The sequence below is a fragment of the Carettochelys insculpta genome, chromosome 1, assembly GCF_033958435.1.
Source record: "Carettochelys insculpta isolate YL-2023 chromosome 1, ASM3395843v1, whole genome shotgun sequence".
NCBI lineage: Eukaryota > Metazoa > Chordata > Testudines > Carettochelyidae > Carettochelys > Carettochelys insculpta.
In genome coordinates, this window is record NC_134137.1 from 328,449,104 (window position 1) to 328,463,081 (window position 13,978).

Genomic DNA, 13,978 nt, shown 5'->3' on the forward strand with positions numbered 1-13,978 from the left:
CATCAAGTCCAACCCTCTGTCCAAAGCAGGACCAGGTCTAATGCTCATATAAAGAAAAATATATGCTCATGTATAGAAATGATTATGTAGTTTTGGCCCTTGCATGAGCTAAATTTCACATGGTTAATATTTACTTTATTTATTTATTTAAAATGTTTTGCCCTGCCACTCTATTTAAAATATTTGAGGCAGCTTACAACATTTTTTTAAAAATACAGAGACAGATTTAAAAATACAAAACTCCATAAGCACATAAATCTACCACAACATCTCAAAAGATGGAGCACACACACAAATTCAAACATCAATAAAAGCATGGAGTAAAAAGGGTGGCTTTAACCTGTCACTGACATAATATTAATACTGGCATCATGCGATTATCACGGAGAAGAGAATTCCACAGCCTGGGAGCAAAGGCTGGGAAGGTCCTGCTCCGTGTTTATAATAATCTTATCTCCCTAAGTGGGGGAACAGAAAGCAGAGCCTCCCCAGCTGACTTCAATCCCCGAGCAGGTTCATATTGGAAAAGATGGTCCTTGAAGCACTGTGGACCCAACCCATTTAGGGTTTTATGAGTCATCCAGACTGGGTATAGAAATGTGGGACTGCTCCATAGATCAACTGTGAGATCCTGTTTTGTTTTGTATTAGCTTCACACCACTTGTGTGGCAATGGTTAAATAAACATGATCTGAAACATTACCTGGAAAAATGGAAATGTGCATTGTAAGTATTTACACGTATTCTTAACTCATATATCAGAGAAATCTGTTAGCATCATGTGTATAGAGTACCTAATTTATCTTTGTAACAAAGGAGTGTAGTCTGTGTTTTTTTAAGATGTCTAAATATTTCATGAACGAAAATTTTGTTTTTCTTATCAAGCCTGAGTTTAAAAAGTCACTTAGTACAAAAGATTAATAAAACAATACATGCCAAAGACCTGTTTAAAATTCACCTTAATAACAGTAAATAATAAAATTTTGTAGTAACTCTGGTCTAATAAGTGAGCTATGTGTGTGTGTTTTAAATAGGTCAGTATGTGGAAACCAGACTACTTGGCCAAAATGAATGCTAAATATAGACTAATTGAAAGAGAGAGTCAGTTTCATAGCTGTGTTTATGGATCCTGTGAGAGTTTACAGAGTCTAAAAGTGAGAGGGGGAAATTATAAAGCAAGTTTTCTTCTCCTACTTGATATTGGATGACTTTGCCCATCCTGAATTTTTAGCCGACTATGGTCAAATTGTAAGTAATTTATGCTTCAGTCTACTGTTTGGCTAATATATTTAGACATGATTTTAATCTTTGTTAAGAATTTTTAGGTAATTTTTTACACAGTGGTGATATTCCCCAAAGTAATTTAAGTTTAGAAGTATTAAGTTGTGATATTTTAATGCTCATGTGGTAGTGACCTTTAAACAGTATTAAAATACAAATTACAATGATTAATATAAAAGCTATGAGAGCTGGTTTTAGCCCTGTTGTGAAATTAATTAATAGCAGGCTAGTGACGCTGATGTCTGTGTTCACATCTCATTTGTTTCAAGATGCTGATGTGGAAATAAATAATAAAACAGAGCATTCATAGGCATCTGCTTTTAACTACAGAAAATGTGCACCGGCAGGACAGTGGGGGGATAGTTTTAAATAGTAAATTAAAACATTTAACATGTCTAAAACTATCAGATCAGTTCCTTACATTTCTTAGAGCTCTGAATTATTTAGAAGAGTCTTCCTTAAAGTTGTTGCAAGGAAGTCCTAACCAACATGAAAAACATTCAGGGGAAACAACCATCCTTCTGAAGATAGAAATAGCAGGAGATCCTGGTGTGTTAGAGATGGCGAATCTGTAGAAAGCTGTATAACTGTGTCCCATAAGAAGTACAGCTTCCATGGATGTAGACATGGAGATACCAAACACAGTAAAGATAGAGCCACTAGAATTAGTTGTTTTATGTGTTTTGTTGGATAGCTCAGTGTTTTGAGCGTTGGCTTGCTAGACCCCTGCTTGTGAGCTCAGTCCTTGAGGGGGCCATTTAGGTTTTGGGGGCAAATAGAAAAAAAAATGGAATGGTGCTTTGTTCTGTCAAGAGAGTGCAGACTAGACTCAATGACCTCCTGAGGTCCCTTCCAGTTCTCTGAGATGTGTATCTCCATATATTTACTTATCCTGAAATTAATACACCGTATATAAAAGATCTCCTGCACTGAGCTGATTGCAATTCTCGCTTTTTCCACCTTTTGGTATTTTTTCAGCAACTGCTCAGAATGAAAAAAGAAAAAGGAGCTGTACTCATTTTCATGTCATTTACCCTCATCTGAATTAAAGATCTTATTCTTTCTGCCCATGTATTTACAGAGCCATCACTCTTCTTTTACCTTATTAATGATAGTCCCTTTTCAAAAGCACCTTAGCTAATTAGGAGATTAAGTCTCATTGAAAGTCAGTGAGTAGTTATTTGGCTATGTCCCCAGCTTTAGGAGAGATATAAAGCAGTGTGGGTTGACATGACGCTTTGAATATCTGCTGCTGCACGTGCCTGACAGGAAACAGCCTCAGTTTTCCCAAGGCATGTATTGAAATGTTTGTGCAGAGGGTACCTGCTCTTCCTTGTGATGTTATACTATGGAAAAGGTGAGTCAGGAAACTTGTCAGTGGAGTTTTGTAAGTGAGTCCACATGCCTAGAATGAACATAGTTTTGACTATTACCCAGAGTAGCGTGGTTACCAGTTCTGAAAGGTTTGCCATGTGACAGCATAAATGGTAATGCTGAGTAGATGTTTCTGAGGCTTGGTATGGTAAAGGCCTGTATTTCATTCTTCTGGCAAAGAAGACCCTCAGAGCAATAATTTGCACCCTTGCATCCAATCCATAATCCAGAAATGTACATCTGATACACACCAGGGTTACACTGAACGTCTGCCCCATCCACTTTGTCATTATAACTCTTCTCTCCACTTCTCTACCTTCTCCCTTAGTTTTCACCTGTCATCTAATATCCCTGGTAGTTAGATTGAGAGATACTTAGGGAAGAGACTAGGAGTATTAGCCTAGTATCGCTGATATCAGTGGGACGTTAACCATTGACTTCAGTAGGCCCAGGATTTCACCCCATCTTATTAGTCTGTAAAGTACCTTCCAGGTGCTGAAGTTATACAAGCAAGTAATCTACATTTGAACCAGTGCAGGAACTAGAAAGAGGGAAATGTTTACTGCCAGATTCTGATGTGGCAATGAACGCTCACCTGTGGAGATCTTGGGCAATAAGTTAAAAGCATTAGCTAGCGAGTTGATCACAACTCATATTAGTCCTATCCTAAAAGGTGCTGCATGTATCCTGGAAAGAGCTAATCACCCTCAGCTCCCACAGACGTCAGTGAGAATTAAAGGTGCTGAGCACTTCATGGGATCAATGTCCTTAACAGTGGTCTTTATTTCCAACATCCATTTTTTTTAGGTAAAATGGCAAGTTCTTTTCAGGAAATCGACTTACTGGATACCAGTGAAGAAGGAAAACTTTATGTGGTTGATTCCTTAAACAATCTAAACAAACAGCATGTATGTACTGATGGATATCAACACCTGCTAAGTATGTATGCCAGACAATGCTTGTCAACTGTTCTCAGTGTACACTAGATCCACCCCCACCCCTGCCCCAATGTACATAGGTGTTTGACAATTTAAATTATGCTTAACATTCTGGGATTTATTTACCATAGCAATACATGTAGTGCATGTTTTAAGAAAATGAGTCAGATTTCTAGCTGGTGGAAATCCATATGGTGTATTTCCACTGAAGTCAACAGTACTTTGTCAATTTGCAACTGTTAAGGATCTAGCTCAGGCAGTGGACTTCAACCGAGACATTAGAAGTAAATTAAATTGTGATAACAGATAGCTATGACAAAAACTACCAATGCAGCTGGAATTGTGCAAGAACACATAGGATCAGTGGCCTAATTAATCCGGTACCCTGTCTGTGGCACTTGCCAGTACAGAGCCACACTGCCACTCCTAGTTGGGCCCTTCACATCATGTCTGAGGCACATGAGTGGCATATTGTAGGAAGCCTGTGCCATCATTCCCTATATGTATCCATTCTGGGAATAAGAATGATGGATTTGTTCTTCTGTCTGGCACTTTTCACAATTACTAAAATACAAATGGAAGTTTAAAAGAAAAAAGAAGAAGCAATTAAAATTACTTTAGTGCTGCTTTTGCTTTTAAAGAATGACTATCACCTGATGATCCCAGGCAGTCTCCAGAGGGTATCTGATGAACTTTCCTTAGATCCTAATTCAGGGAACTTACTTTGAAGAGATTCAGAATTGTACTATCCTCCTGATTTTACTGCTTTTGTTCATTTTATCTTTGACTCATATGACAACAAAAATATTTTTAGCCATCAACATTCAAGATGACTATGGTTACACTACAGCAGTCTGTCGACAGGAGTCACTGCAGGGAGAGATTTTCAACCAAAACTTCTGTGGACAGAGTGTGGCCGCACACAAAAGCCAATCAGAAGAGCGCTTCACTCTGTCAATAGAGCGGCTGGACTGCCTGGTTGCTCTATCGACAAAACAGTCACCCAGAAGCACAGCAGACAAGGCTACCCATTGTTCTGGATGCCCTGTCTATCGAGAGACGGACCAGCCCCATCAAGTGTCCATACAGCTTTATTGTTGACTAAATCTGTTGATAGCATCGTTATGTCTAATGCCTGAGAGGCAGAGCACTGTCAGTGAAAGCACTGAGTTTTGTAGGGAAAATTCGTTAGTGTAACCATAGCTGAGGTACTTGACTCTTTTGTGATCTGAAAGCACTTTACAAGCAGCAGTTTCTTGTCCAAATTCAATATTGCTATTTAAGTATGTATGGTATGCTACAGTTTTTTCCTTCATTTAACAGCATAATTTGTACTTTTAAAATTTGGAGGAAGAGTGGCTTTTTAATCAAATAGGTTCAAGTATGACAAAAATGCACTGAGCCACTTGACCACAATCATGATTGATTTTCTATATGTGTAGATAGTGCTAGAAGAAATTTCGTATGTCACACTTGAGCTTAGATGCAAGCTGAGTTAGATGATTTAGAAGGATACAATATCCATGGGGCTGAATATTTTTCAGTTGACTCTGCTTCTGAGTCCTCTAATATTTCTGATGCTAACTATTATTGTGGTACAGCTGCCAGACACAATGCAAGGATCCTATGTTGAAAATGACAGAAATCTGCTTTGTTTTTATCTTATGTAGGCCATCTTCTTTTTAACAAGAATAAGAAATGGCACAGATTGAATCAGTGTTAGTGTCAGATCATTTCTGTTTCGCCTACTAGATTCTCCATGTGATTTTTAATGGATGTTACTCTTCACTGTTGGACTATAGGTGCTGTTAAACAGTTACCTACAGGCAGCTACTTTTCATTAGAAAATGAAAGCCATGCTATCTGTGGTTTGGACAGCAATTTGCATCGCCCTATGATTTTTAGATTTTGTTTTTTAATATTTGGAGTTTTACATAAATATTTTATTGCCCTTACACCAATAAAATATATTCCAAGAGATCATACTATTTTCCATCCTCAGCTGTTGTACCAAGAAATGTGTTACATTCTGGATGTCTTAGTTGCAGAACTATTAAGGCCATAGAATCACTGGACTAAAAAAGACTTCAACAGGTCATAGAGTCCAGTGCCTGTACTGAGGCAGGGCTCAGTATTATCTAAATCAGTGTTTCTTAAACTTTTTGAGACCACGGAACACAAAACAATAATATTTTTATGTGGAAATTTTCTTCAAAAAAATTGTCGTCAGACCAAACAAAACAAACAGCAACATGGACAGAAAAACTAAGATGAAGTAATTTAATCAGGTATAATAGTAATGAAGAAGTAGCGTTGTACTTGGTTTTAATAACAGAAAATATATACCCTCAGTGTATGACATCAAAAAAATGTCAGACACCTGCAGCACACCTGTGAGTTGTTCACAGAACACCAAAGGTCTGTGGAGCACAGTTTAAGACACACTGATCTAAATCATCCGTGCCAGGCATTTGTCTAAACTGTCAATAAAAGCATCCAATGATGGAGATTCCACAACCTCCTTCTACTGTCCTTACAACCAGATTTTTTTTTCTAACATCATCCTAAATGTTCTTTGCTGTGGTTCAAGCTCATTACTTTTTTGTCCTGTTCTCAGTGGTTAAGGAGAACAATTTATTGTCCTCCTTTTTATTATAATGACCTTTTACCTTCTTGGAGTGCTGTCATGCTCCTCATCAGTCTTATCTTCTTCAGATTTAACTAACCCAGTTTTTTCAATCTTTCTTCTGAGGTCATGTTTTGTAGGCTTTAATCCATCCATGTATTGCTCTTCTCTGGACTTTCTTGCGGTTGGCCACATCTTGTGCACCCACTGTATAGTAGCTTTGTCCATCTATACTTCTCTAATTTGTTTTTGAGAAGATCACATGAGAGGGCATTAAAAGCCTTACTCAAGTCAAGCTATATTACACCCATTGCTTCCACTGCTGTCCTTGGATTGTGTGAGCATTTTTCACCCTCCACATTACAAATTTAAAGAAAATATCAGATTGGCATTAAAAAAAGTATCAGTTGGGCTTGTGATGCAGTATGAATGGCATTCTTTTAACTCAGTAGCTTAATAAGACCTGACATAACCAAACCAAAGTCAACACATTAATCATCATTTTAAAGCAGTTTTAGAAAGAAAGGGCTTCTAATTTTGGTAGGCATGCCACACCAATTACATTTTGCTTCACAATATAAAATGTTCTCATTGTTTGTAGCTTGGCAGGAACCCTTGTTCTCTGGTTGCTTACAATAGCGTAAGCTGGCACATTTGGCTAGTTGGCTAGCATGAAGCATTCATTAGGCAGAGCAGACAAGTGGCATTTATAAGAACTCTATTGATAGCTTGCAATGCTTGAGAGGATGTGAAAGCAGCTCCCCCGTCATTATTATTCTGGCTAGGAAGCAATATCTGTGAGGGAGGCATTTAGTCCAAAATGTATTTGTTATGAAGGCTGGGGGCATGAGGGCATGTTAATAAAAAAAACCCAGATATTGAAAGGCTGAAGGCTTTGTTTTTTCCACAGACAGGAGCACATTGAATGCAATAAAGGACAGCAAAAATACTCCCAGGGATCGCCGACTAGTTCAGTAAACTCCCAAACCCTGTGTTTATATTCATCATTAAAGTGCTGTTATGGCATAACCTGAGCACACATTTTGCATAGTAGATCATCATATGCAGTTGTAATTTCTATCCAGGTTCAGTGTAATCTCATCTTTAACCTTCCTCTGTGAGCTGCTTCAGGACTGGCCAAGCCAGTCTCCACCCTCTAGTCTTCCACATTCTAGTGGGGAGGGATATTTCAGTGGTTTGAGCATTGGCCTGCTAAAGCCAGTGTTGTGAGTTCACTCCTTGAGGGGGCCGCCATCTGGAGAAATACACTTTGTGTGTGTATATATATATATAGGGATGGCACTAGGTCCTGCTGTGAGTGCAGGAGACTGGACTTGATGACCCCTGAAGGTCCCTCCCAGCTCTATGAGATAGCAGAGACCTACCTACACCCTGTTTCCAGGCTGGGATTTCAGACTGTAAATCATAGTCCCAGGCCAGAAGAAACCGTTGTAATTATCCAGTCTGATCTTATAGTACAGATCACAGAACTTCCCCCAAAGGTTTCTCAGGGCAAATGCTGTCCAAATGTGAGACTGAGATGCACTCAAAACTCTCAGCTGTTGGTCAGATCCTGTTTCACACTATCGTCCTGCCCCTTTGGCTCATATCCAGCCCACACTTAGCTTTTTGACATGAGGGACCTGTCCTGTCACCCACCAAAGTTTTTAAATAGCAGAAAACTGGTTTGCCCCACAAATTTCAGGGAAGGAGCCGTTAATATTGTCTTTCAGTGCCATTTCTTGAATCTTTAAGTGGGGTGGCAAGTGGGCATTCCCTTCACCTCTTCCCAAACATGCTCGGTTTATATATACGAAACCTGGCTGGAGAAGGACTGTTCCATTTCATGATAACTTTTGAGGTCTCAAATATTGTTTTCATTTTGCATGAGAACAAACCAAAACATTCCAAATGTTCTTACAAAATGGAATTATGCGGAAACCCCAGCTATTTGCAGATTATAAAAAGTCAGAATTTCTACTTGGGTCTCCCATTCTCTCTGTTTTCCTGGAAGGACCAGGAGAGTTCTGGACGTTATAAACCTGGCTGATTAAAAACTTTGCCAAACTCCATACCTTGTTGCCAAATGTTTCCACTTTAGTGAAACAGTATATTTAAAGAAATCCAGGGTTTATTCTGTCTTCCTCTCCATTTTTCATCTGAGGAAGTAGGTTTTGCTCATGAAAGCTCACATCCTAATAAATTTGTTAGTCTTTAAGGTGTCACTGGATTGCTTCTTACTTGAGAATCTACATCTACACACTAATATGGCTACTTCTCTGAAGCTCTAATATAGTCTAACTTCCAGCCCTGCTCATGCAGCCCAAACCTGGGAAAGCAAAACCAGATTCTTTACTTCTCATGCTACTTTGCAAATAGACCTGCTGAAAGCTGCTGGTGGCCCTAGAGCAAGGGGTGAGGAGGGCCCAGCTACATGCCCAGAAGGGGCAGAGCCTTGGGCTTTCCCCCGCTTTGCACCACTGGGACCACAGTGCTGGGTCCCCTTCCACACTGCCTCCAAGCTGTAGCTGTGTTGCTGCAGCAATTCAAAGGGGCCCAGAGCTCCAGCTGCAACCTTTGCTACAAACTGCCCACATTGTCCTTCCCCTCCACACCCCCTATTGCAAGAAAAAGGGTTCTGAAGGCCAAATTAGGCTCTCAGCTTGTGCAAGCCCATTGATGTCAACAGAGTTGCACAGTTAGTCAGGTCATGATTCACAGCTGGGAGAGGAATGTTGTTCACTGCCTCTGAGCTCTGTGGATCCAGTGGTTATCAGGAGTGAATCATAGAATCATAGAAAGCTAGGACTGGAAGGGACCTTGAGAGGTCATCCAGTCCAGCCTCCTGCCTTCATGACAGGACCAAGTACTGTCTAGACCATCCCTGATAGACATCTATCTAACCTGTTCTTAAATATCTCCAGCGATGGAGATTCCACAACCTCCCTAGGCAATTTATTCCAGTGTTTGACCATCCTGACCGTTAGGAACTTTTTTCTAATGTCCAACCTAAACCTCCCTTGCTGCAGTTTAAGCCCATTGCTTCTTGCTCTATCCTGAGAGGCCAAGAAGAACAAGTTTTCTCCCTCCTCCTTATGACACCCTTTTAGATACCTGAAAAAGCAGCACAGTATTTTTGTCACTAAGGTAAGCTGCTATAGTGCTGAATGCATAAAGGAGCAGATCTATTGCCCTTTTTGGAACAGAGCTGCTATTTAACAGGAGGCAGTTAAATGTATTAATAACGTGGTGACTATAGCATGCTTACAAACAGAAATAAGCCCATGTCATAAAGGCTGGATTTGGCTATGAATGTTCCCAAAGTTTGGGTGTATTCTAGCTTCTCTTTGGAGATACACACCTCCAAGAACTGGAAGGGAATTTGGGAGGTCATCTAGTCCAGTCCCCTGCCCTCTTGGCAGGACCAAGCACCATCCCTGACATCTATTTGCCCCAATTCCTAAATGGCCTCCTCAAGGATTGAACTCACAACCCCAGGTTTAGCAGACCAATGCTCAAACAGTTCTAGGGTTTTTTAATTTTTTTCCTAATAATCTCCAATCAGTTTCTCATCAGAATATTATTTTTATTGCATAGCAGCCCAGGAAGAAGAGAACGCTGGCAGCTTGAAGACATGGAGCAGCATAAAAAGCCAACATGTATTCTTCATCATACTGATCATTATTTTGATTGTCAGTTTGGTGCTTGTTTCATTTGTAATATCCTTAATAAGTAAGTAGAACACATTATGGTTCTTGTAAATAACCTGGTTTGTCTCAGGAAGGAAGTGTTGGACTATATTGGGCTAGGTTGTAACATGCTATTGTAACACGTAGATTGGTAATTTTCATTAGGCATTGAACCTGGGAAACCTCCAGATCTAAAAGCTTGAACCTCTAATCTAGTGGTTCTCAGTTATTTACAATTGGGGGTCATATATGTAGCCCTAAACATGTTATGTGGGTTGCATCCAATATCACCCATATGACCCTAAGGATGTCACATGGGCACAACTGCTGATTGGGCCACAAGTGGCTTATAGTCTGGGCAGCAGGTTGAGACCATTGCTTTAGTCCCTGAGCTAAGGGGACTAGGACCCACATCTGAGATTTCAGACTTACAAACCTTTCCAAGCCAACTACTTGAGTTGGGCAGAAAACCACACTTTGTAAGAGCAGGAGCAGCACTACTTCATTGGATCATTTTGAATGGCTGTACAACACAGGCATGCACAATGAAGGCTAGTGATTTGTCTTACAAGCTAAAACACAGATAACTGATATCCCAGGATACCAGGAGTTAGATGCCTCCCGAGATATGGAGTGACAGAAGTTCACTGGAACCTGTCTTAAATTTGATGCAGAGGCCAGAGAATTGTCCAAACTTGCTTACTAGGTCCAGAATACGGAGATGGGTGGCTTTCTCCATAGCACTGCATTGGTGTCATCCCAGAACCCATTCTCTCAGGACAAGGGATAGAAATTACTTCAGCCAAGAATGTCTTGTAGAGGGGCTGCTGCTGTGTGTTAACTTAAGCAAGGCTGGCAGGACGGCCTTTGAAAAGCTAGCGTGTCTCTCCATGCTACTTCATCAGCCACGCCCAGCAGCAGGTTAACACTGTGACCCTGACCTTAAAGGAGGATTTTAAACAACCTGCATTTAATATTCAAGTAATAAGAAGAGTAGTTTGAAATACAGCACAGTGCGATGCTGTGGTTCCTGGAAACGATGTTCGTAAAGACGAGAGTTTTGTTGTCAAGCTGATTGTATTGCTGGGCCGTGTTTTGAAAACGTCTCTTTTTTCGTTTCTTCTACAGAGGGATTTTGTTCCTGGTGTAATTCCACTAAAGCTAATGGAATAGTGTGGGGGGAATTTAGCTATGTTGCCATGGAGATAATTTAGTCTGTGTTATTCAGGGAGAGCTTGAGGTTCCAGTGCTAAGAGCTGAGCGGAAATAATCTGGTGCAAAAAATTCCCCAAGCAAAAGAGCCTGAAAAATCAGCTGTGATCTCAGAATTGGCTAATAGTATCACCTCTGTGGGGCTAATTAGCTGTTTGTGGGGTCAGTAATGCTGCCTAGCCAGCAGCCACAGGTGACCCCTGAATCACTGGCTTTCCACTGCTCCCGCTGTGCTGTTAGCTGGGATGAGGTACATTCTGCTGCATGAGACGGCTGTGAGGATAAGAACATGAGGCCCTTTGGTAGCAGTGTGCCCCCCTGTGTTGTGGCTCTAGCTGGAGCACATTATATGTTCCTCATTCTCTCTTCTTAACTGGAAACTTTCATCCCTTGCTTTCCGAGCTGCCCCCACTAATGCCATTTCTGACCTCATAACATAGCCTGCTGGCAAAGCTGTCCTGGCCAGTCAGGGAAGCCTGAGTAAATTGCTTCACACTGGCCTCAAATTAGCTTCACAGGAAGTGTCCCTTTTGCAAGTATTGGCTTTATATCATGTGTAAACAAATGAGTTATATTGCTGAGTGGTAACTAGGGCAGAGAGATAAGGGATCCACTACTACAGTTAATTTTCAAGAGTTCTTACTGGACTCAGAGGCCTGTGTTGTGGGAGCCGAAGTTCCAAGATTTTTCTCTGAGCCATGAGGTTTATTTACCGTTATGACTGTAATCCCCAGACGTAGATACATCAAGGATTGGCAGCTTGCTGTTGCATTACGACTTTTATCAAACTCACAAGCTTGACAACTAGGGAATGCCCAAGTACATAAAGTACTGGCTTCCATGGAGATCTATCTATCTATCTATCTATTCTAGCCCGTACGTTATATACTTGAACATTCTCTAGTTAGACAACATTTCCCCCAATGTTTAATTCAGAAGGATGAGATCTATGTTTGGGGAAATGAAGGGTTCTGATTCTAGCCCTAAGTCTCTGTGATTTATTTGTGGATTGTGTGTGAAGGGGCATATGAATGTTCTGTGTTCAGCCAGAGGGATAAGTAAATCTTGCACCTCTTAAATAAGCAAATCTTCTATGGATGGGAATGAGAAAATTGCCCACCTGAACAGTACATATGCTGACTCTTACCCAGGATTTTTTTCCATTATGTTACTCTAGATGGAAAAATGAAAATTAGTCGTAAATTATTGAGTCAGGCTGTAACTTCTGAACGCACAACATTTTCCAGCTAGGTTTCTGAACTTGTCATCATGTTGCTATGTCTCTCAGCAGAATAAATTCCCATTTAATTTCCCACAGGAATGCACCAAACCACATTGATCCACTTGGTTTAAATATTATCGGTTTAACATAACGTATTTTCCTTTTAAAGTTCACACTGACAACAAGATGGATGCAGTGTCTAACAGACTAGCATTTGAAAGGAAGAACACAGAAGAGCTCCAGAATATAAACAGTATGATATTGAAGCATCTAAACCAATCAGGAATTAAGGAGAAGGAAGGAAATCTCTTCACAGATCAAACACCAGTGATTCCTTATCTTCCTAACTCTTTATTTACCCATTCAAAACTGGAAGCAACAGCACAGTAGATAAATGCCCTGTGCGATAAAAACTGTTGTCTCAGTCTATTCATTTGCTTTCAGCTGTACACTTGAAAATCCACCCAAAGAGAACGGAGCTATTAATACTGCGCAGATTTACATCCACTAGGTCTGTTTTATTCAAGCTTGAATATCTGAACAAAATAACATGTTTACCCCTGGCATTTGACCCCAAGATGCTTTGCTAAGGCCCCACTCTTGCAAATTGCTCCACATGAGCAAAGTATCTTGCAGGATCTGGGTCCAAATTTCTCATACCTTCTAAATTAGTAACAGAAAATAGTACCCGATCCTGGGAAAGTTTTGCAGGTTTGGGTGATTAGGCTTGGCTCCTGGCATTTATAATGAATTGGGTGATTGTCAGTGGGTCACAACATGGTCTCAAGGTCAGGGCTCCTAGGATTAACTGTCCGCAGAAGAAAATGGATGCTTTTCTGTTACAGGATGAATGTCTGTAATCCAGACTTCTCTAGTCCAGCAACACCCTTGTCCAGCATTGCCATTGACCCTGGGGGTGCTCCGGCGTTGGAGAGCTTACGGGTAAAAACCGATGGGGTGGGAGGCCAGGAGAGTTGCTGGATTAGGGAAAAGCAGAGTCCTGGAGCCAGCAGATGAGAAAAGACCCCTGGGCTACGTCTACATGTGAAGCCAACATCGAAATAGCTTATTTCGATGAATAACGTCTACACGTCCTCCAGGACCGGCAATGTCGATGTTCAACTTCGACGTTGCTCAGCCCAACATCGAAATAGGCGCAGTGAGGGAACGTCTACACGTCAAAGTAGCACACATCGAAATAGGGATGCCAGGCACAGCCGCAGACGGGGTCAACAGGCGGACTAGCGCTTCCGGGGCAACAGCTAGCCGCTCCCTTAAAGGGCCCCTCCCACATACACTCAGCCTGCACAGCACGCGGTCTGAGGAGCCATAGGCACACAGACCCTGGGCGCCGCAGTCATGGACCCCCAGCAGCCGCAGCAGCAGCAGCAGCAGCAGCAGCAGCAGCTAGAGGTCCACCCAGCCCTCCCGGCAGGAGCAGGGCTTGCCCTGGCCCATGCCATGTGGGAGGCAGCTGAGTACCTTCTTGCCCCAGGGGAGGAGATGCCCCCAGGGCAGCAGGGCTCAACCCCTACCCCTGCAGCACCCCGCTCCACCCCCCGCCTCACACGCCGGCGGCTGTGGAGCTACCCCACCAGCACCGACTGGTGGGAGCGGCTGGTGCTTGGGGAGTGGGA

The 13,978-nt window shown here is 41.5% G+C and overlaps 1 protein-coding gene across 2 annotated transcripts; it reads left to right on the forward strand.

Annotated features, from left to right (window-relative positions):
• Positions 1-503: 503 nt before the first annotated feature.
• Positions 504-13,064, forward strand: LSMEM1 (leucine rich single-pass membrane protein 1). 2 transcript variants are annotated; one of them, XM_074984092.1, is made up of 4 exons: positions 504-725; positions 3,462-3,593; positions 9,816-9,950; positions 12,511-13,064. In XM_074984092.1, exons 2-4 carry the CDS (start codon positions 3,467-3,469, stop codon positions 12,729-12,731), a joined length of 483 nt encoding a protein of 160 aa, XP_074840193.1. In that variant the 5' UTR covers positions 504-725; positions 3,462-3,466; the 3' UTR covers positions 12,732-13,064. The 2 variants fall into 2 exon arrangements, with proteins under 2 accessions (XP_074840193.1, XP_074840192.1); XM_074984091.1 differs by lacking the exon at positions 504-725 and adding an exon at positions 1,111-1,247 and having other exon boundaries at positions 12,511-13,050.
• Positions 13,065-13,978: the final 914 nt, after the last annotated feature.

What these genes read in the sequence shown, in the direction of transcription:
- LSMEM1 (XM_074984092.1), top strand. Translation starts at nt 3,467, where the DNA reads ATGGCAAGTTCTTTTCAGGAAATCGACTTACTGGATACCAGTGAAGAA. An exon ending in TGGATATCAACACCTGCTAA is followed by an intron (nt 3,594 to 9,815) that starts GTATGTATGCCA and finishes TTTATTGCATAG; the next exon opens with CAGCCCAGGAAGAAGAGAAC. An exon ending in ATTTGTAATATCCTTAATAA is followed by an intron (nt 9,951 to 12,510) that starts GTAAGTAGAACA and finishes TTCCTTTTAAAG; the next exon opens with TTCACACTGACAACAAGATG.